This window comes from Carcharodon carcharias, chromosome 32, assembly GCF_017639515.1.
Source record: "Carcharodon carcharias isolate sCarCar2 chromosome 32, sCarCar2.pri, whole genome shotgun sequence".
Lineage (NCBI taxonomy): Eukaryota > Metazoa > Chordata > Chondrichthyes > Lamniformes > Lamnidae > Carcharodon > Carcharodon carcharias.
In genome coordinates this window covers 63,455-87,230 of record NC_054498.1, presented here as the reverse complement: position 1 = coordinate 87,230, position 23,776 = coordinate 63,455, and the positions used below count along the sequence as shown (strand labels likewise).

Below are 23,776 nucleotides of genomic sequence, written 5' to 3'. Positions count from 1 at the left end.
TAATATTTCAGTGTTAGCCAACCAGATAGTAGGAGGTTCAATTTGTGAACTGTCTAAGTCTCCTTCTGCCTCACTTTCACTGTCTCTTTCATCCTCCACTATCCTTACTACCTGATATACCTGCTCCTTCTTATCTTCCTCCCTACAATGGTATTGTTTTAACATATTGATATGACACAGCCGTTTCCTTTTCTTGCGATCTGGGGTGTCTATCAAATAATTTATTTTACCAACTCTCTTAATTATCTTTTATGGACCACCGAACCATGCCTTCAGACGTTCCTCCTGTAAAGGCAATAACATTAACACTTCATCCCAGGGTTAAAATGTTCAGGTTTCAGCTTGCTTATATGCCCGTTCCTTCAGCTTTGTTTGTGAAACTTTAAGATGTTCTTGAGTTACTTTACGGGCTCTCATGAACTGTTCCTGGAACACGGACACATAATCTAACATAGAGGATTCGTCCCTCTGTCCTAAAAACTTTTCTTCGATTAATTTTAGAGTACCTCTTGTCTCATGTCCATAAATTAATTCAAAAGGACTAAAACCAGTAGATTCATTCAATGAATCTCAGCTAGCAAATAGAAGAAAGTCCAGTCCTTTGACCCAATCATGGGGATATTAAAAAATTCACCCATGGGATGTGGGCTTCGCTGGCTGGGCCAGCATTTATTGTCCATCCTTAGTTGACCTTGGTGGTGGTGAGCTGCCTTCTTGAACCACTGCAGTCCATGTGATGTAGGTACATCCACAGTGCTGTTAGGAAGGGAGTTCCAAGATTTTGACCCAACAAAGTCAGGATGGTGAGTGACTTGGAGGGGAACTTCCAGGTGGTGGTTCATGACAATATGCTTTAATCATTGTTCTGAGTGTTTGATGCTACCTCTCTAAAGCTCCTTGTGTCTGTGGAAGATATGCTGTGGAGTTTAACTGTTTTATACACAAACAACTATTATGTTTTGAAAAATTTTAGACATAAAGTTGGAACCTGGATCTGACTGGATCTCCATTAGTAATCCATATTGAGTAAAACATTGGGTTAACTTCTCTGCTCTACCTTAGCTGTAATTGTTTTCAAAGGGATGGCCTCTGGAAATCGAGTTGTCATATCCATAGTAGCAAGGATATACTGGTGTCCTGCTTTTGCTTTTGGTAATGGTCCCATACAGTCAACTAACACCCTACTAAACGGTTCCCCAAAATCTGGTATGAGAATTAAGGTGCCAGTTTGATTATAGGTTGTGGTTTTCCCACGTATGGCACGTTTTACAAAACTGCACCATGTCCTTGTGAAGACCTGGCCAATAAGAATGTTAGTTTATCCATGCCTTCCTATGGCAAGGCATGTAGAGATATATATCCACATGCCCTGCCATAGGAATTTCATATATTATCCATAATATCTCTTTCAGTATTGGGCAGTACCACTTTCTGATGAACAACCATACACTCTTCATCTGCCTTTCTGTGAAGAGATGTTCTTCCTCATCAGAATCCCCTTTTTAACATAATAACATTCCGGAACTCCCTTAGCTTCAGCTTCAGTTTGGGCTGATTGGGCTACCCTACTTACCTCTGGATCAGCTTGTTGAGCCTTGATTAGAGAAGATTTACAAAACATTTCTTACAGATTATCAAGCCTCGAAAGAAAGTTTCAGCCGACTGAATAACTGTCTGTGGTATCACTTTGACCTCCGTTGATGGACTTTGCTTAGCCATTGCTTGGGTCACCACATACGAATGAAAAATTCCTGGATCCCTTTCCTGTGACTGCTCCATTACTTTAACTTCACTTGGGCTTTCATTATTATGGGAGAAACTACTACCTTCACTCCTGCTGAATCATTTCCCAGGAGTAAGCAAGGTAACTTCTGGACAACCCCTACCATCACTGTCCCAAACATTAGGTCATACTCAAATGCACTCAGTACAAAGGTACATGCATATATTCCCTGCCAATACCATTTATTAAAATTTTGGCTTTCAATGTGCCCTCTGGTGGAAAAGTTATGCCTTTTCCCAGCAAAAATATTTGAGTGGCTCCACTTAATATAATTATAGGTTTAGCTGTCTCATTTAAGGGCCAAGGGTTACTTTTCCTCTCATCAAAAAATCTTTATAACCTCAAGTATTTTATTCACCTCCCCTGAACTCACAGCAGTGTTCACACTTGGTCTCACTAATGTAGGTAATGCTGCAACTTGATCTGTTATATTTTCAGTAAGGGCTCTTTTTTCTGAATTGCCCTTATGTACCACAATAAGTCCCATGGATTTCCCTGGCAACCTCCAGCAGTCTGCATGAAGGTGTCCCAACTTGTTACAATGGAAACACTTAGGCCTTCGAATATCACCTACACCCTCAGCAGCTTCCTTTCTGGTCTGAGGAGGAATTCCCATGGCGCTGTCCCTTCTCTTCTATGGCTACTTGCCTTCCTCTCACACTCCCACCTTCTATCCATCTCGGGTTTGTGGGGGTAATGGAAAAAGGTTTTGGATTTATGGACCAGTTCATAATCCATCTCCATTGCCTGTCTAGTTATTGAAACCCCCTGGTCTTTGACATGAGTTCTAAATACTGGAGGAAGTGCATTTTTAAATTCTTCCAGAATTATTTACCTAAGAGCTTCATATATGGCATCTACGCTTAAAACCCAAATCCAACGGTCAAAATTACTTTGCTTTACCCTCTCAAATTCAGTATAGGTCTGCCCAGGCTGTTTCCTTATGTTTCAAAATTGCTACTTGTATGCTTCAGGGACCAACTCATACACATTAAGAGTAGCCCATTTTGCTGCATCATAATCCATAGAAACCTCTTTTGAAAGTGATACATAAACCTCATGAGCTCTGCCAGTCAACCTCCCTTGCAGGAGCAGTTTCCAGTTTCCTTTTGGCCACTTCATTTGCTTAGCTACTTTCTCAAACGAAATGAAGAATACCTCTACATCCCTTTCCTCAAACTTTGGAAGGGCCTGTGCAAATTTAAACATCTCCCTTTTGGGCTTTGGGTTGGGGATAGTTCTTTTGTCATCAGAACTTACCTGAGCATCTGAGGCCTCTTTTTTAAAATTCCAATCTTTTAAGTTGGTATTCCCTTTCTCGTTCTTTTTCTCTCTCCATTGCCACTCTTTCTTTATCCTTCTCCCTTGCCTGAAATTCCAGTTCTAACATCTTAAATGCTCTTTTCCTTTCCTGTTCTGCTTTTTTTCTTCTTCCTCTCCCTCAGGCCTTTTCAATTTTAATTCACTTACTTGTTCAAACTGCTTCATATGCAGCTGAATCCTAGCTAGCTCTAGCTCTGAGACCCCAATTTTAGGTTTCTCTCCTTTTAAGTCTAAATGCTGGTTAATTACTTTAGTCATCTCATCCTTCCAAGATCCTACTTTTATTTCTACCTTCAATTTATCTGATACCTCTTTCAGTTTAGCTTTAGCTAAGGATTTCAAGTTATCTACTGTGACGTCCTTGACTCCCAGAAAAGCTTCCGCAACTTCCAAAGCCATTTTGGTTTACTAATGTATAAAAAACCTTGTATCTGTCCTGTTACCAATTATTAGTATTCCATGTCCAATCACACATCATCCACGTTTCATGCTGCTGGTTGAGCCCCCAATCTATGTTACGACCGGGACTGGAGGAATGCGTGATTTCTTTAGCCCCACTGTTCCACAAGTCACACCATAAGTGTAAATGTTTGGTTCACTCACCAAAATGGCCAATTGTTTATGTTTGCTACTGCTACGCCCAGAATAAAAGAGACTTTAACCAGGCTCCTTTCAATAAACTCAGAATGATTGATTTATTATGAAACCCCAAAACTTCTTTTTAAAGAGCAAGTTGCAAAAACATGTTAACATACGATTTGTAATCTAGAAGTGTAAACCCCTTTAAATTCCAACACATGCACACACACACACACACACACACACACACAAAGGAAAAATAACAAATAGGGTCTCTGCAAAGGTTGGGGGCTAAGGGAAAAAATACCTTTTGGCCAATGGGAAAACTTTATGAAAAAGGATAACATTTCAAGGGTTTTGGCACTGTTGGTCTGATGTTCCTAAGTGCAAAGATGGATCACTGATCTGACCTGAAGCTCTTTCCAAAGGAGCTTCAGTGAATCAATGTCCTTGGGATCTCTTTCTCATCTCAGCCTCTCAGGGTTCCAAGTACAGGCGAGTTATACTGAGATCAGGGCTTTCTGGCTGGATGTTTATGACCACACTGAATTTCAGACAAGGCCGGGATGGTTGGACAACCTTACTTGTTGGTTTATTCCCAAAACTGAGTTCAAAGAAACAAGTTCAAAACAGAAAACTCATCTCATCTAGGTGTTTTTCAGAAAATCACCAGGGCAGCCTCACAGCCTGAAAGCAGGAGTTTTTTTTCTCCAGCAATTAACGTTCAAGTAAACAAATGATTCTTATCTCCTCAGGTGCCCTACTGGTCATTTACCTGTGACTTGTTGGAAAAGGCAGCTAGTTCACAATCTAAAGTGAACTTGTAACCCTTTTAAAAAAAACTCAGGTCAGTTCACAAGAAAATGTCCAAATAATTCAATGCCTTTCCAATGTTTTAAAAAGAATATTGTTCTTGGAAATATATATTCCTAACAATTCAATAAGGGAATCCAACAGCTAGGCGAAACTGTTGATTCACTCATCAGTGATCTGTACAGGAAGACAGAAGGTTGCAGGTACGGAGATTTAAAATCAGAACTCATCAGAGACAGAATAGTGGTGGGAGTAGCAGATGATGCGCTCTCTGACTTCCTGCAAGCAAAGGAAAAGGCAATCCACATAGATAGACAGAACTCTGTGAGCAGCACAGGACCATTTTAAGGAGAGACAATAAATCGTGGTGCAGAGGCCAACCCATAATCCATCTAGTTAAGCAAAAAAGACACAGGGACACTCTTAGTCAGGGAAAGCAATACCCAAATCGGCCAGCAGAGCAACCATGCAAGGCACCCACCCAGATGTAAGAGTTGTGCGAGCACCCAGGGTATCTCACACAGACCTGCTTAATCTACTTTTGGTGATTACAGATCAGCTGCACATTTGGAGTGCGGAAGCCTCTTCTATTTGTGAATTGTTGAGGCAGCTGTCAGGGAGCTCTTAAGGCCACATGTGTGTAGTCGATGGCAGCCTGCACCTTAAGGAAGCTGGAGATAGCTGCAAATCCCACTGCTCTGGCAGCCTGGCTGGCTTCATTCAGGGAGAACTGGATGTAATTGTGTGCATTACTGAATAGGGCATCAGTGACCTCTTGGATGCCTGTATGAGCGGAGGATTGTGATATTCCACAGAGGTCCCCAGCAGAGCCCTGGAATGAGTCACTCACAAAAAAGTTGAATGCGGTGGTCACCTTTAGGGCCACTGGCAATGGATGGCCTCCCAATCCCTGTGGCATCAGATCCTCCTGAAAAATGTAGCAGATGTGAGCCACCACATCCCTTGACAAGTGAAGATGTCTACGGCACTTTCTCTCAATCATCTGCAAGTATGAGAGGCACCTTAGGTGCACCCTGGGTCATGCCAAATGCCTCTGTGGAATTGGTTTCTCCTCCTCAGCTTCTGGGTCTTTATGGGGTCTTACTGGCCCATGTCCCTCAGGGCCAGGCTCTTCCCTTTGCACTGCTTGGTGGCGACAGGCCCTTCTCCTCCTTCTCAGTTGCATGAGAGCCATGAAAAAGGCAGCATTGCCTGCTGCTTCCATTCTGCACTGCTCCTCGTGTCTAGAGAAAAATTGATCAAAAACATACCCTGCAATGATCACCTTCCATCGCCAAACTAGGGAATCATTGTGAAGCCCTTTGGCTGCCCTCATTCTAGGCATTCCATCCCTAGATCCCCTGTTGCTGCTGTAGCACAGCTTTAAGAATCACTGGAAACTGAGTTCACCCCTCACCCCTGCTCAATCCCCTGGATGTGACAGCACATTCACAAATGGGGTTGGATCTGGATGAGTACAGCCAGGCTCTGTCAGTCTCAGCCAGGGCACTTTCAGACTGCCTTCTTTTGAGTAAACTAGAGGCCAGCCTTGCACTAATGTAATGACTGTAATCATTGAGCTGTGTGAAGTCTGAACCTCTCAGCTGCAGTGTGGATTCTTTGGAGCATTTTGCATGTGAACTTTAGCCATGGTACCTTTACTGTTAGAAACTTCTGACCTTTGCATGTTCCTATGAAAGGGACAAATGCTTATTCATACCCAATAAATATTTGGCCGCAATCTCTAATGGATTCTCGCAAGAATATGTACCATGAGTTAAGGTGCCCAAATCCTTCAGTTGGCATTTGTGTTTTTCTAACAAGCCTCAGCTGAGCCTTGCTCTCCATGTCCTGAAGCAGAAATTATTAGGGTACGCCTTCAATCGGCCCAAAAGTGTAGTTAGACTCCTCCCACAAGCCCTCAGATCGCTCCCCTGGCGATTTTTTCCCCAATGTTATTTTTCAACTGCGTCATTACAACAGTCAAAATGGTGATGCTCTGCTTCTATTATGAGACCATCTAGTGCCCTCCTCCTTGCTTACCAGTTTCCCATTTACAGGCTGCAGATGCCTCCTCTGACTGTGTCTCTGCTGTCACCCACTACCAAGCTACCAACCCCCGGGACCCAAACGTGTGAGGGACTGACCATGGCCTGTACACCATGTTGTGCACAACCGACATAGCACAGACAGGTCCTCCCTCTCCCTGGACTGAGACCAAGACATGTGTGCCAAGCATAGCCTTGTAGCATATTGCGCACTGTCTCAGACTTCCTTTGCACTCTGGCCCAAACTACATTGTGTGCACTGCCCCAGGACAGCCCTGGCTTTCTGGCCCCAGCTGTATGGTGCACACTGTCAACCAGCCATGCCCCCATAACCTCAGCCAGGTCAACCCCTTCCCCCAACCTCAGTTAGGTGTCTCCATCCACCCCTTCTCTCCCAGGCTCCAGTCACCCCGCCTCTCCCCCCCAGCCCCCCAGCCACAGTCAAGCGTGTACCTCCTGGCTCCTTGCATCTGTATAGTCTCAACACCGCCCCCTCCTTCCCAGTCAAGTGTGTGCCTTCTGCCCCTCCCTTTCTCTTCCCGCTGGTCTTGCCAGAGCAGCCTTAGCATGGAAGTCATCGCAGCCATGAGAGCGGTGCAGTGAAAGGTAGGTGAACGCTGCATGCACAAACTCAAAGTTGCAAGTGATGTGCAGTTTGCCAGGTGCACATCAGTTATATCCAATGGTGATTCACACAGGTCTAATTAGCCGTCGGCATGGCCATTCGATTTGGAGTGAGAGCGTGATTCTGGCAAGCTGGGTTTTTAACGAGTATTCATGAGATGCAAAGGCATGCAAATATGGTTCCTGACATAGCGCGGTGGGCAACCCAACCCAACCATGAGAGTCAGGAGGGAAAAATTTCAACCCCTTTTTACGCCTGCAGGAAACCGACTTTTGGCCAGACTCTGAATTTTTTGGTCCCGCCCACCACAATGGTCACCGCTTCAGGACCGGAAAATTCCACTGCATATCATTGTAAACAGTTCTAGTAGTTAATAAAGGCTTACGTACTTCAGACTACAAAGACTTCATTAAAACCTACAGAGATGTAACCAAGCAGTTGGAAAGTGGTGTGGGGTTCCTAATCTGAAACCACCCACCACTTGCACCCCTGCCCCACCACAGCATCTCCCAACCCCGCCGACACACACACATACACACTTAGCTCAGGCTTCCATGGCTCTTGGCCATTGGGGATGGTGAGTCCTAGAAGCCTCAGAAGTGGCCACTGCTGTCAGCGACGCTGCTGGGATCAGAAAGCTACCAATGATTTGTTTGGCTGGCAGCTCTTGGAAACAGACTTCCTCCTCAGATGGGGGCAGATGTCTTGCTTTAAAATCAATTAATGGCCCAATGATCATTAAATGGCTGCAGGAAAGCTGGCAGAGTAGGAGGGGGCAAGCTTGCCCTGGATTTTTTTGCAAGGGGCAGGGTCCCCAGTGCGCCATAAAATCAAACCCACTGTGTAGATGGCTCTGCTTCACTAGAGGACATCCTCACTGAAATCCAGCATCTAAAACTGCAGCTTGAGAACAGTAGCAGGGAAGGTAACTGTGGGCCTTGAATATTTTTAACTCTGGCCCTTGCCAGGCTGGAGCAGGTGATAATTTTCAACATCATCCAATTTGTCATCCACTGTGGCACAAGTGAGGTCACTGAGGCTCGGTAATTCCACGAGAGCTGAATACATTTCAGTTCCTTTTGCCAGAGAGAAGCAGAGGAAGTGAGCATATGGTTTTATGAGGAATGCAGGCTTCCTCATAGTGTAGGCTGCCATGGACTGCATACACATTGCTTTGCAGGTGCGCATGTAAACTCTGAGCTGTATTGTAATGAAAGGGATTACACTCCTTCATTGTCCAGCTGGTGTGCACCAAATGCAGTGAATCAAGCAGAGAAATGTTCAGTATCTTGGCAGCAGTCATGATCTCTTGATTCTGCACCAGTCCACTGAGACAGCTGTATTTGAGTCATCACAACAAACCAGAGGGTAGCTCCTGGGTGACAAATGCTAACCATTGACAACAGCCTGGTGGGTAACATGAGCAGCATGCATATAACAAAAGCAGAAATGTCACACACAATTTTAAAAATTCTTTAACGGGACATGGGCATCACTGGATAAGCCAATATTTTGATTCCCCATTGCTAATAATAATAAAAATAAAAATTGCTGAAAAAGACATTTTGTCAAAGCTTTTCTTCTTGCACTCATGAGGACAATTGTAGAGTACCAATGGCAGGGGAAGCAACAACTTTATACTGTATGAGAATACAGTGCTGATTGGTTGGCAAGTGGAATCTGATTGGTAGAGGGGTTGCCTGGAGAATGTACCAATTAATGGTGACTGACAGTTAAATGCCAAGCATTATTTGAAATTTAAACCAGGCAGCTTGACTCTGATTGGTCAAGGCAATGAACCAGCGAATGACTATCACTTATTCTGTTTAGCTGAAACAGGCTCAATGTGTGTACATGTTCTTTCTGTCTACAAAGAACAGGGCCCTGTGTATTAATATATGTAGCTTCAAGTACATGCAAATGCTCCACACTGCTAGCTTGACTGACAATCTTAAATTGGTTGTCAGCGTAATCTTTAGCACACAGGGTTATTTAGAAAATGTTGTCCAATCGCAGGGTCACATCTAATGTTGGATACTGTGTTTTGAGTTTAGCAAGTACGGGCTGGTTGGATATGACCTGTACCTTACCCGTTGCGAACTGTGGAAAGGACATGCTGTTGCATGGTGCTGGTGCATTCGCCATGGCAACGCCTCTACCTAAAAGAGTCACTTGCCAATGAATCAGCACTCTCTTCTCATACAGTATAAAGTTGTTGCTTCCCCTGACATTGGTGTTCTTGCGATTGTCCCTGATGAGTGCCAGATGAAAAGTTTCGATAAAATGTCTTTTTTACTCAAGTTCTGCACAACCAAACGACTAAAACTAAAAATGTCATAGAGCCAACTATTAAGGTGTTCTGACAACACTTCCGCTATCTAGACAACTCTGGAGGACCCCTGGAAAACCTGGCAGTGTGTGTCCAGATTTGTGATTGTCTGCTGCATGTTGCACAATCTTACCATCATAAGAACGCAGTGCTTGCTTGCAACAATATGGCAACAGTTGAGAAGAAGTAAGAAGAGGAGTAGGAATGGCAGAGGCATTCAGCACAACATCTTTATGGCTGAGCAGTTTGTGATTGATTTATCCAACTGCAATATCAGTAAAATCCCAGTACCCATTTGCCAAAGTCTTGAGCCTTACCTTCCCTCTGTTACTGAACATCACAGCATTCGCTTGTCCACAGTGCAAAAATTAAAGTTCCATAAAACAAGCATTTCAAACCAAATTTATAGATCAAGCCATGTCATATTGCATACAAACATCAACATTTTGTTAGTGCCTGTCTTCTGTGGGCTTTTGCCTCTCCTAGTACTCCTACACAGCATGGCTGGTGGAAGGCTACTGACTTTCAGTGACGGAGACTGCAGATGGCCTTGCAAACCAGTTAAGGACCTAGAAGGATCGACTGCAGACTGCATCATCTCAGCATTGACAGCAACAGTCTGGTCTGGCTGGCTGACAGGCAACAGCAGCGGCACCAGCGGAATTGCAGTGGTAGGAGGGAGCTGCTATCGTCCTTAGTGACAATAGAGGATCTGTGTTCTGCGAGCCGCTGACCTTCCCCTAGGCAATCTTCTTAGTGTGTTGGAAAATATATTGCTGGAATGTTATGATATCTTGCAAGGGTCTTTGAACACTGTATCCACAGCCATGAAATCAGCAGTCTGAGCTTGCATGGCAAAAAGCTGAGTTTTCATGTTTTTAGACTGAGCTTCCACTGCAGCACACAGACTATGTGCATCAGCCATCAGACACTGCACCATGGTGGTGTCCACAAGTGGGGGAGGCAGATTCAATTGTGACTTTCATAAAGGAATTATATCATAATCTCATCATAATACATTTGCAGGGCTACGGGGAAAGGGCTGGGGAGTGGGACTAGCTGAGTAGCTCTTCCAGAGAGCTGGTACAGACATGATGGACTGAATGGCCTCCTATACCATTTACATTTTATGATTCTGTATTGGAATTGGCCACCACTTCCATGCAGGAAAGGATAGGCTCCAAGCTCTGTGCAAAACCTTGTACAAAGTTGTTGCTGATGCCTCCATGCTTCTTGATATTGCCCGCAGGCTTTATTGTACATAAAACAACAAATTATATTTACATTGCACCTTCAATGTAATGAACCATCCCAAAGTACTTCACAAGAACATTATAAAACAATATATGACACCAAGCCATAAAAGGAGATATTAGGTCAAATGACCTAAAACTTGGTCAAAGAGTTAGATTTTAAGGCATGTCTGAAAGGAAGAAAGAGAGGTAGAAAGACAGAGAGGTTTAGGGAGGACCTTGGGGCCTAAGCAACCAGCGTGATTATACTTGGGAATGCACAAGAGGCTGGAATTAGAGGAATTCAGATATCTCGGAGAGGTGTAGGGTTAGAGGATGTTACAGAGCCAGGGTGGGGCAAGGTTATGGAGAGATTTTGAAAACAAGGATCAGAATTTTAAAATCAAGACACTTCTTGACCATGAGCCAGTGTAGATCAGTGAGCCCAAGGGTGATAGGGGAATGGGACTTGCTGAAATTTAAGAAAGCTAAGCAGAGTTTTGGATGACATCAAGTTCAAGGAGGGTAGAATGTTGGCGACTAGCCAGGGGAATAGGCGAGTCTAGAGGTAACAAAGGCAGCAGATGAGCTGAAGCAGGGGCGAAGGCACGGCAATGTTATAGAGGTGAAAATAAATGATCTTAAAGATGGCACAATTTTTTAAAAATTCATTCATGGGATGTGGGAATTGCTGGCTGGGTCAGCATTTTTTCACCATCCCTAAGTACCCTTGAGAAGGTGGTGGTGAGCTGCCTTCTTGAACTGCGACAGTCCAATAGATGTAGGTACACCCTCAGTGCTATTAGGGAGGGAGTTCCAGGATTTTGACCCAGCAACAGTGAAGGAACGGCTGATATATTTCCAAGTCAGGATGATGTGTCGCTTGGAGGGGAACTTGCAGGTGGTGGTGTTCCATGTGTCTGCTGCCCCTGGCCTTCCAGGTGGTAGTGGTTGTGGGTCTGGAAGGTGCTGTCTAAGGAAACTTGGTGATTTCCTGCAGTGCATCTTGTAGATGGTACACACTTCTACTGTGTGTCGGAGGTGGAGGGAGTGAATGTTTGTGGATGGGGTGTCAATCAAGCGGGCTGCTTTGTCCTGGATGATGAGGACAAGCTTCTTGAGTATTGTTGGAGCATTCATCCAGGCAAAAGGAGAGTATTCCATCACACTCCTGACTTGTGCTTTGTGGATGGTGGACAGGCTTTGGGGAGTCAGGAGATGATTCACTCACTGAAAGATTCCCAGCCTCTGACCTGCTCTTGTAGCCACAGTATTTATATGGCTAGTCCAGTTGAGTTTCTGGTCAATGGTAACCTACATGGTGTTGACAGTGGGAGATTTAGTAATGGTAATGTCATTGAATATCAAGGGGTGATGGTTACATTCTCTCATGTTGGGGATGGTCATTGCCTGGCACTTGTGCGATGCGAATGTTACTTGCCACTTGTCAGCCCAAGCCTGGATGTTTTCCGGGTCTTGCTGCAATTGGACATGGACTGCTTCAGTATCTGAGGAGTGGTAAATGGTGCTGGACGCTGTGCAGTCATCAGTGAACATCCCCACTTTTGACCTTATGATGGAAGGTCATTGGTGCAACAGCTGAATATGGTTGGGCCGAAGACACTACCTAAAGAAATCCTGTGATGATGTTCTGGAACTGAGTTGATTGATCTCCAAAAATCATAATGCTGCATATGACTTCAACTAGCTGAGAGTTTTCCCCTGATTCCCATTGACTCCAGTTTTGCTTGCGCTCCTTAATGCCATATTCGGTCAAATGCAGTCACTCTCACCTCACCTCTGGAGTTAGGTCATTTTTTAATGTTTGAAGCAAGGCTGTAATGAAGTCAGGAGCTGTGTGATCCTGGCAGAACCCAAACTGAGTATCAGTGAGCAGATTATCACTAAGCAAGTGCCGCTTGATAGCCCTGTTGATGACACCTTCCATCACTTCACTGATGATGGCGAATAAACTGATGGGGCAGTAATTGGCTATGTTGAATTTGTCCTGCGTTTTCTGTACAGGATATACCTGGGCAATTTTCCACATTGCTGGGTAGATGCCAATGTTGTAGCTGTACTGAAACAGCTTGGTAATCAGCAGTAGATTTCCTTGCCCATATTTGACCTGATGCCATGAGACTTCATGGGGTTCAAAGTCGATATTGAGGGCTCCCAGGGCAAGTCCCTTCCAACTGTTTACTGCTGTGCTGTCTCCTTGGTCCTGCCAGTGGGACAGGGATGGTGCTGGTGGTGTCTGGGATAATGTCTGTAAGATATGATTCTGTGAGTATGACTATGTCAGCTGTTGCTTGACTAGTCTATGAGACGGGTCTCCCAATTTTGGCATTAGCCCCCAGATGTTAGCAAGGAAGACTTTGCAGGATTTACAGGGCTGAGTTTGCCATTGTCGTTTCTGGTACCTAGGTCAATCACTGACGATCCGTCCAGTTTCATTTCTTTTAGCCTTTTTAGTGGTTTGATATAACTGAGTGGTTTGCCAGGCCACTTCGGAGGGCAGTCAGTCACATGTAGTCAGATTTCCTTCTGTTAAGGACATTAGTGAACCAGATGGGTTTTGGTAATGGCTTCATGGCCATGGTCATCATTAGACTTTCAATTCTAAATTTTTTATTGAATTCAAATTCCATCTTCTGCAGTGATGGGATTCAAACCCAGGTCTCTAGACCATTAACCTGGGTCTCTGGATTACTAGTACAGTGACGATACCACTATGCCACTGCCTCCCCAATGTGAGTTTGAAGCTCATCTCAGGATCAAATGTGACATCATGATTACAAACAGACTGGTTTAATCCCAGACTGTTTACCAGCGACAGGGATGGCTCAATAGTGAGAGAAAAAAGTTTTGAGCGGGGACTGAAAACAATGGCTTCAGTCTTCCTAATATTTAATTAGAGGAAATTTCTGCCCATCCAGTATTGGATGTCAGATATGCAGTCTGATAACTTAGCAACAGTGGAGAAGTCAAGAGAGGTGGTGGTGAGGTAGAGCTTGCTGTTGTCAGTTCTTATGTAAAAACTACAGTCATGCCTTCAAGTGATGTCACCAAGTAACAGCATGTAGATGAGAACTATGATGGGGCCAAAGATCTATCTTTGGTGGACACCAGAGCTAATGATGCGGAATTAGGAAGAGAAACCATTGCATATCCAATGGCCTTCTTAAGTAGCCTGCCCATTAATAACCCTACACCCCTGCATTTTCCCATAGTCCCGCAAATCATTTCTCTTCAGATAATTATCCAAAACAGAAAAAATGAACCTGTCTCCACCACACTCTCATCAGTGCATTCCAGACCCAACCACTTGTGGTATCAAGACATTTTTCCTCATGTTACCTCTGGTTCTTAAGCCAACCACTTTGAGCCAGTGTCCTCTGGTTCTCGACCCTTCCACCAATTGGAACAACTTCTCCCTATCTACTCTGTTCAGGTACCTCATGATCTTGAACACCTCTATTAAATATCCTCTCAACCTTATATAGCACTTGACTGGCAAGTGTCAGGCCTTCCCTGGGATTTAGAGCCCAGGGAGCCAATCAGAGCCCGGCAGCTTTCCATTACCCTGGAAAAGATATGCTTGCCACAGAGGGAGTACAGCAAAGGTTCACCAGAGTGATTCCTGGGGTGGCACGATTGTCATATGAGGAGAGATTGGGCTGACTAAGCCTGTATTCACTGGAGTTTAGAAGACTGAGAGGAGATTGCATTGAAATGTATAAAATTCTGACAGGGATGGACAGACTAGATGCAGGCATAATGTTTCCTTTCTCTGGGGGGTCTAGAACAAGGGGTCACAGTCTCAGGATATGAGGTTTAGGACTGAGATGAGAAGCAACTTCTTCACTCTGAGGTTGGTGAACCTGTGGAATTCTCTACCACAGAGGCTGTGGAGGCCAAGTCACTGAATATATTTAAGAAGGAAATGGAAAGATTTCTAGACTCTAAAGGTGTCAAGGTGTATGGGAAGAGAGCTGGAGTATGGTGTTGAGATAGAGGATCAGCCATAAACATATTGAATGGGGAGCAGGCTTGAATGACCTACTTCTGCTCCTATTTTTGATGTTTCTATTACGCTTCAATACCACTGGGATCTGTGGCTACTGCCGGTAATAAACGCACCAGCAGCCTAGTATCGATAAGAGGCAGGGGGTCAGAAAAAAGGGCAGGGGGTGGCTTTCAGCAGGTGGCTTCCAGCGGGTTTCTCAATCAGACATTGAGTGCACTTAAGCCAGGGCAACCCTGCCCTACCCCTAGAAGCCTTCAAGAAAACCTGAATGATAGAGTACAGTGCAATGTATAGTGCATCAAATGGTAAACTACAGCCCATATATGTTATTAAATGGCATATGTAAAGTGCAGTATATGATATGGATTGTTATAATACAGAAATAATATCTCAAATGCTGTAGTGTTGTCAATATGCTACAATGGGATATAGTTAGTATATAATTGTCAATAGTATAGATACAATGTAAAACAGGATATAAAATGGTACAATGCAGCCAGTATATGCTACAGAATGGTTTAGAACTGTACGTAGTAGTATAGTAGTGATCTGTCTAAGGGAAGGCCCTCTGCGTCTTGCAGCCATGCACTTTTCTCTTCAGTTGCTTTTAAGAGCCTCCTATTTTCAATTTCAATGAGCAATATGACTAGTGAAAAGATTACGTGAGGTGGTTTTCTGCTGCCTTCGTCACATGTGCTTAAGGAAACACAAAGTCCTCTTCCAGAAGGATTCTCCACGCCATTGCCCCTCAAGGTTCTAGCATTCCCTCCATCACCACCGAAAATTCACTGGTTCCACCATTGGCCATGGCTCATAAACCTGGGACAACCATCTCCTGAGGTCTCAAATGCCCCTCCTACCCTCTTAGAACAGTATAGGAGATGATATAGATTGTTATAGTACAGTGCAGTAATGATGTACAGTACAACATTCTGATTAAATTGTGCTGTAAATGATATTAGTTAGTACATTCATGATAATTATGGTCTGTTGCTGTTTCTAGTGTTCAACAGAGTGCGGTGAAGGAATGAAGAGCAGGTCGGTCATCTGCCTCACCAATCACATCAGCAGTCTACCATTGGAAGGATGTGGAAATGAGCGACCAACAGACACAATGAGATGCAGAAGCAATCCATGTGATAGCCATGTCCAGTGGTTCACTGGGCACTGGAGTCAGGTGAGTTAGAGAACTAATATCCATCCAAAACATTCCCACCTCTGCCAATGCATCACATAATCTACATATCAAAAATAATATTAGCAGACAGTTAATCTACGCTGATCACTCCTGCTTGCATTTCTAAATATTTTTCGAGCACCAACTAGTTAGTGGCAATGGTTAACTGGCAACATCTTCCTCTGTGATAATGGTTGATGTTTGCCATGCCATGATAAGATGCAAAAGGATATAGTCAGTATATAATTGTCAATAGTATAAATACAATGTAAAACAGGATATAAAATGGTACAATGAAGCCAGTATATGCTATAGAATGGTTTAGAACTGTATATAGTGGTATAGTAGTGATTTGTCTAAGGCCCTCTGCTCATTTCTTATGTCTTGTAGTCATGAATTAGAAATTTTCAAATCTCTTGTGATTTATATAAAGGCTGGGCTTTTCTGTACCCGCTGGTGCTGGGCGCATTCAGTGGCATGAGCAGACAATATGGCGAGAAGGCCTGTCGATAGCAGGCCATGTACCCCACCATCAGAAATCGGGAACCTCATTGTAATACATCTGCATATCATTATAAGGCAGGAAAACACACAGACGCATTTCACAGCAGCATATATAAGGCGTGCATTTGGCGGGCTGCACTTCGCTTGGGCCTTCAAGGTTTGTTTGCCTATCTTGCTTCAGTCAGCGCTCAGTCTTCAGCTCCAGGCTTCACAGACAGCACCACATCACTTTTAGTGGGGCTCACGGGCAAATCTCTATCTACCAGATCAGCCATATGTGGGTGGCTTTTCAATGGCTGTAGGGCTAGGGCTTGCTTGGGGAAGGGGGAGAAGTGGCCTCAGGAAAGGAAAGAGGCCGCCGGATGAGGGCTGTACTGGAGAAGGAAGGTATACCAGGGTATGTGTGGGGACACACGTTGATCTGTACAAGTAACCTCAAGATGTTGAGGGCTGAGGAGGCAGTCTCCAGAGGAGATGAGACTAGATGGACATGTGAGGGTATGTATGTGAGAATGGGGTGGTGATGTCCTTTGAGTTGGTAGTGAGTGAGATGCCAGTGAATGTGTGATGGGCTTGAGTATATGAGTTTAGAGTGATGAGATGGTTGCCATACCCTGGCTGCATAGATGAGATCCTGTATCTGCATTGGATGGCCAACCTCTCCTGTGCCGCATTGGCACTGATCACCACTGCCATCGCCTCCCAAGCCGGAGTGGTAATGTTGCTGCCCCTCCTGTGGGCAGAGCATGGGTAGAGGACATCACAGCGGGCCTCCACAGCATCCAAAAGGCGCTTGAAGGCTGCAGTTTTCTTGCCTTTTGGGCCATGTCTTCTTTGCTGCAGTCTTGGGCTGGAAGCACTGAGCGTGGCTGTATTTTAAATGTGGTGCCTTGTTATGACACAGCAGTTGGTAAAGGCTGAGTTATTTAAAATCCCGGAAGTGAACTTTAAACAACTGTGATAACCTATATTTTCAAATGGTATGCTTGAGATGCAGCTCTGAATTCAGGAATAAAAACCACCAAGCCTCTAGAGGTTTTTTTTAATCTAAATTAAATTAAACATTTACTAATTTAACAACAAATTTAAACACCCACACACGTCTACATATTACTACCATAATAACTTCTAAACAAATCCCAAATTAATCACTCCTCGGTAAACCTTCACCAAGGCAACAATAACCCATAGACTTAAACAGACAGCAGGCAAAGCACATTTTATCTTATGAATTCAAAATGAGGTCCCTTTCAATTTGTTCCTTCACAGTGATATGGCTTACAGGCTGCTTAGATATGACATGCCTCTGACTTCCACATAAAACCCTTTTTCTGTGTATACCTAGCCTTCCTTTTGAGTGTTAATTCTCATCGTATCACCAGGCCCTTTGAACTCCATGTCTTCTAACAATAAAACCACTTTCAGAGCACCAATTTTATTGGTAATATAAACATATTGCTTGGTGTCTCCTAGCTAGGTGCAAGATTTCACCCCCAGTCTTTGAATGATTTATTGAACAAAATGCAAATGTACCCTGTCCCTTATTGTTTAACATTTCAAAACTACTAAACATCAAAGCACTCAAACTAGCTGGTTTTCATCCACTTAAGACACTCATACCCACAGACCCCGCTACAAGTCCAATTTAAAATCATTTCCAAAAACATTATATACATTAATATCTTCATGACATGCCTGGCATGATGAAGTGGCAAGGTAAGGGCGTGACAGGTGAATCGGAGCCTGCCCACCATGAAACGGTGTGTATCCCGGGAATGTATTATTAATGTGCTGGGTTTGGGACGAAACGATGTGAAAAGACACCATTGCAGCTGGCAGGTAAAATGTTGTTTTTCCCACCGCTGCCTCACTTATTGCAAATCTGGTACGATTCTAAGTCTTGAAAATATAAATGATTCTGCTGCTGACATTATTCAGAAAATGGTATGAATTATTCTTACATTTCATTATAGAGAAGACCTTATTAGGGTTAAGCAAATTTATCGAAGCAAATTGAAGTTTTCTGATGAAAGTAATAATAGAGCATTTTATTTAAAAATAGAAAATATAGAGAGCAGTCTTTCCTTCCAGTTATTAACGGAATATTTTAATCTTAGATAAACATAGTCACATATGCAAATGGCAATGTTTGTAACAGAATAATGGGTGATCTTTCAGGACGAGATCTTCAGGTACAGGCTAGGTACATTCCAATCAGGGCAAAAGGAAAGAGAGTCCAAAACAAGGTCCCTTGGATGACAAGGGAAATAAAGATTATGGGCAGAATCTTGTTGTGGCATCGGGGGTCTCACCTGCCAGCTAAAGAGCTGGTGGAGCCCTGCGGTACCACGTTTCGGGAAGACCCAACTATCCTCACACCAGTCAGGCAGTGGTGAGGCCACCGGCATGCTTTTCCCTGGAATCAAGACCCTGGGGGCAGAAATCCCACCTAGCAAGAGCAGCTGGCCAATCAGAAGCTGGAAACTCTTGTTCTCAACAGGGCCGCTGACAAGGCCGTGGTTGGTGCCAGAAGGGCACCCCTGACAAAGTCCCAGAATCATGCAGGATCCAGGCTACAGGTAAGTAGTGGTGTATGGAAGTGGGGGTGGTGTGTGGGTGGGAAGTTAATGACAGGAGTGGGGGGGGGGGGTGGATTTGTGGGGTTGGAGTCACGGGGGAGGCAGTGCAGGGGGGTTGGAGCAGGGGCAGGGGTGTGGCTCTCAGCAGTGACCCCCTTCCCGATGTCTTGTCACCATTATCAATATCCTGAGGTCTACCATTTACCAGAAACTAACTGGTCTAGCCATATCAATAGTGTGGCTGCAAGAGCAGGTCAGAGGCCTCCAGCAACACTGAAGAAGCTTGACACCATCCAGGACAAAGCAACACACTTGGTTGTCACCCCATCCACAAACATTCACTCTCTCTGACACAAAGTGGAAGCAGTATGTACTATCTACAAGATGCACTGCAGGAACTCACCAAGCCCCCTTAGACAGCACCCTCTAAACCCACAACCACTGCCATCTAGAAGGACAAGGGCAGCAGACACATGGGAGCACTACCACCTGGAAGTTCCCCTCCAAGTCACTCACCATCCTGACTTGGAAATATATTGCCGTTCCTTCACTGTCGTTGGGTCAAAATCCTGGAACTCCCTGCCTAACAGCACTGTGGATGTAGCTACACCACATGGACTGCAGCAGTTCAAGGAGGCAGCTCGCCACCACCCATGAATGAATAAAAAATAATCAGGCACTGATTCTTTTAATCAAGGCACCCCCCACCCGCCCCCAAGGTAACAAGGTACAGCAGGTAATAAAGAAGGCAAATGGAATTTTGGTATTTATTGCTAAAGAAATAGAGTATAAAAATAGGGAAGTGTTGTTGCAACTGTACAAGGAATTGGTGAGACCACACCTTGAGACTGTGCACAGTTTTGGTCCCCTACTTGAGGAAAGATGTAGTTGCTTTGAAGGCGGTTCAGAGGAGGTTCATTAGATTGATTCCAGAGATGCAGGGCTTGTCTTATGAGGGGAGATTAAGCAGTTTAGGCCTATGCTTGCTAGAGTTTATAAGAATGAGGGGAAATCTAATTGAGGCATATAAGATGCTAAAGGGGATAGACAAAGTAGACATGGAGCAGATGTTTCCCCTTGTGGGGCATTCTAGAACAAGAGGCCATAGTTTTAGGCTAAGGGGTGGTAGATTTAAATCAGAGTTGAGGAGGAATTACTTTTCTCAAAGTGTCGTGAATCTGTGAAATTCACTACCTCAGAGTGCAGTGGATGCCGGGACGCTGAATAAACTTAAGGAGGAGATAGACAGATTTTTAATTAGTAACAGGTTGAAAGATTAAAGGGAGAGGGGATGGAAATTGGAGTTGAGGCTGAAATTAGATCAGCCATGATCGTATTGAATGGTGGGTCAGGTTCGAGGTGCTGAATTGCCTACTCCTGCTCCTAGTTCTTATGTTCTTATGTAACAAGTGGCCCACACAGGTTCTGTTGTTATGCATGCCACATGGCGATAGGACTGCCTGCAACTGGTGGTGGGATGAGGCCCTTAAGTGGTCATTAATTGACCACTTAAGAGCCTCAGTTGGCGAATGAGTGGAAAGATCGACCATGGGCTTTCCCACCCAGAACTTAATTGTGATGGAGGCAGGAAGGCAGCAGGGTTCAGGTACTTCACCACCCTACCTAAGTAATTGCCCTTTCTGCCTCCAAGCTTGCCACCAGTAAAAGCAGAAGGCTCCCCCCATGATGAAACAAAAAAGGAGGGGGCATAATGCATGTTAGGTAAATTCTTCAAGTGAGACCATACAACAGGTTGAGAGGGAGGCAAAAAGAGAGTATGAGATAGAATGGCAATCGACATGAAAGAGAACCCAAAAATCTTCTGTCAGAATGTAAATAGTTTTTTAAAAAATTTGTTTTTATGGGATGTGGGCATCACTGGCTAGGCCAGCCCATCCCTAATGCCCTTGTTTGGAGGGCAGTTAAGAATCTACCACATTGCTGTGAGCCTGGTCAGACCAGTTAAGGACGGCAAATTTTCAGATATGTTTTTACAACAATGGTTTGGTGGTCATCATTAAAATTTCAAAATTTTCCAATGATTTCAAACTCGGAGGAGTGGTAAACAGTGCTGTATATGACTCTTTGGAGCACTCTGATGAAATTTTTTTTAATTCCAATTTTCTCAGTCCATCATTGCTCTTTTAATCCTGCTGGCTATAATTCCACAACTTCCTGACAGATTTCTGGTGGGATAGGGAAGAGTACCACCAGCATCAATAACAACAGCTTTCACTTATGTAGCACCTTTAGTTTAATGAAACGAAAATCAACACTGAGCAAAATAAGGAGATATTAAAGGTTTGATTGAAAGCTTGGTCCAAGAACTTGGTTTTAAGAAATGCCTAAAAGGAAGCGTGAGTAGCGGAGATGTTCAAGAGAGAATTAAAGAGCTTAGAGCCTAGATGGCTGAAAGCACAGTCGTCAGCTTTGGAGTAACGGGATTTCGGGATGCACAAACCAACAGAGTTGGAGGAATGCGGATTTTGCAGTGAGTTGTAATCATTGAAGAAGCATAGAATGTTGCCACACAGAAGGGGTTCATTTGGCCTGTCATCCCTGTACTAGCCCTTGGAAAGAGCTATCCAATGACCCCCATTCCCCTATCCTTTTCCCACAGCTCTGCAAATTTTTCCCCTTCAAATATTTTTCCAATTCCCTTTTAAAAGCTCAGCTCAGAACAGCTTGTTGCATGAAAGAACTCTCTTCATCACATCTCTGGTTCTTTTGCCAATTACCTTAAATGTATGTCTACTTGTACCAGTCCTTCTAGAAGTAGGTGCAGTCGGTAACGTGCCTACGTCTAGGTTAGGAGCTCCAGGTCCAAGTCTCATGACAGGACTTGTGGCCATGGGAGTCAACAGGCTGCTTCCACCACCTCTCCACTATTCCTCACAGGAAAACAAGCGCATGTGAAGATATGCTAAAAAAAATTATTTTGCCGATGGAAACATTTCTCCTATTTATTGAATCCTTCATGATTTTGAATGCCTCTATTAACTCCTCCTTAACCTTTCCTGCTCCATGGAGAAAAACCGAACAGATTTTTGGTCTCTCACTGAACCAGAGGCGATAAGGGTGGGTGGGAAAGTGGGGCTGAGGCTGAAAGTCAGTCATAAACATATTGAACTGTGAAACAGGCTCAGTGGGCTGTATGGTCTACTCCTGCTCCTATTTCTTATGTTCTTATGTTAGATTTTCTATGCTCTCCACATAAAGGAAGTCCCTCATCCCTGGAACCATATAATAAATATCTTTTGCACCCTCTGCAAAGCCTTAGCAGACCTAAGGTGCAGTGCCCAAAATTGGACACAATCTTCCAACTGGGCCCACCCAATGAGTTATAAAGGTTTAGCATAACTTCCTTGCTTTTGTACTTGGGCCTCTGTTATAAAGCCATGGATTGCACATGATTTTTAAACAATCTTTTCAACTTGTCCTGCTATCTTTGTAGAATTATAGAAAATTATGACCCATTGTCTCTGTGCCAGCTGGGAAAAAGTTATCCAGCCTAATCCCACTTTCCAGCCCTTAAGTCTGTAGCCTTGTCAGTTACAGCACTTCAGTTACACATCCAAGTACATTTTAAATGCAGTGAAGGTTTCTGCCTCTACTACTGTTTCAAGCAGTGAGTTTCAAACCTCATCACCCTCAATTTCCCTCTAATCCTTCTACTGATTACTTTAAATCTATACCCCTGGCCTTTTTACTAAGAGAAATGGATCCTCCATATCCATTCTATTTACAGTTCAATAAAATTCCCATCTCAGATTTCTCTGTGCCAGAGACCTTTATGGAATTATATACACACACCCTTGGTCAGAAGTTCCTCTGGCCCCTATAAAATTGTACCATTTACTTTGTATTGCTTCTTCTCATTCTTCTTGCCAAAATGCATCACTTCAGACTTCTCTGTGATAAAATGCATTTGCCATGTGTCTACCCATTTCACAAGCCTGTTCTTATCCTCCTGCAAGCTGTTGCTACCTTCCTCACTGTTTACTACATCTCTGAGTCCTGTGTCATCTGCAGACTTTGAAATTACGCCCTATAAATCAAAGTCTGAGTCATTAATACATACTAAAAAAGGGAAGTCGTCCTATTACTGACCCCCAAGGATGTCACTGCATTTTTCCCTCCAGTCTGAAAAACAACCGTTCACTATTTTTTTCCAATTTTGGATCCATGCTGCCACTGTCCATTTAATCCTATGAGCTTCAATTTTGCTTGTAAGTCTGTTATCTTCTTTCTTCGGGGAGCTCACCTGAATATGTAATGACCTCTGACTGAGAAAACTAGAGTGGCATCCTTGCAGTTGGGACAGCGTGCTATAGGCTAAAGAAAAGCAAGCCCTGAATGTGAAATGTTGAAAATGTTCCATTGCACACTAATGCGAGAATGCATTAAATTTATCTCACAGCTTATATTGTGAAGTTAGCCTTTTACAAAATGTTGTAGCATAATATACTGAGTCTCTGGTTCAAAAATGTCTTTTTATCCCACTCTGGTATAGTGTTCCACTGAATGCAGCAATGGAACCCAGTACCGGGATGTAATATGCATCAGAAAAACACAAGACAACTTTACAGTGGTGAACTCCTATGAATGCGCTGCTGTGAACAGACCTCCTACTCAGCAATCTTGCTACCTCAAGCCTTGTGGCGCAAAATGGTTTTATACTGAATGGAGCACAGTGAGTATCAAAACAAAAACAAAAATAAAAGTACCTGGAAAAACTCAGCAGGTCTGACAGC

At 43.9% G+C, this 23,776-nt stretch overlaps 1 protein-coding gene across 1 annotated transcript in view; it reads left to right on the top strand.

The window, feature by feature from the left end:
• LOC121271944 (thrombospondin type-1 domain-containing protein 4-like) overlaps window positions 1-23,776 on the top strand; it is a 207,140-nt gene that overhangs the window by 174,769 nt on the left and 8,595 nt on the right. Inside the window, exons 12-13 of the mRNA XM_041178201.1 lie at window positions 15,766-15,939; window positions 23,536-23,715. Coding sequence (XP_041034135.1) covers window positions 15,766-15,939; window positions 23,536-23,715 — 354 coding nt within the window. The remainder of the gene's footprint in view (window positions 1-15,765; window positions 15,940-23,535; window positions 23,716-23,776) is intronic.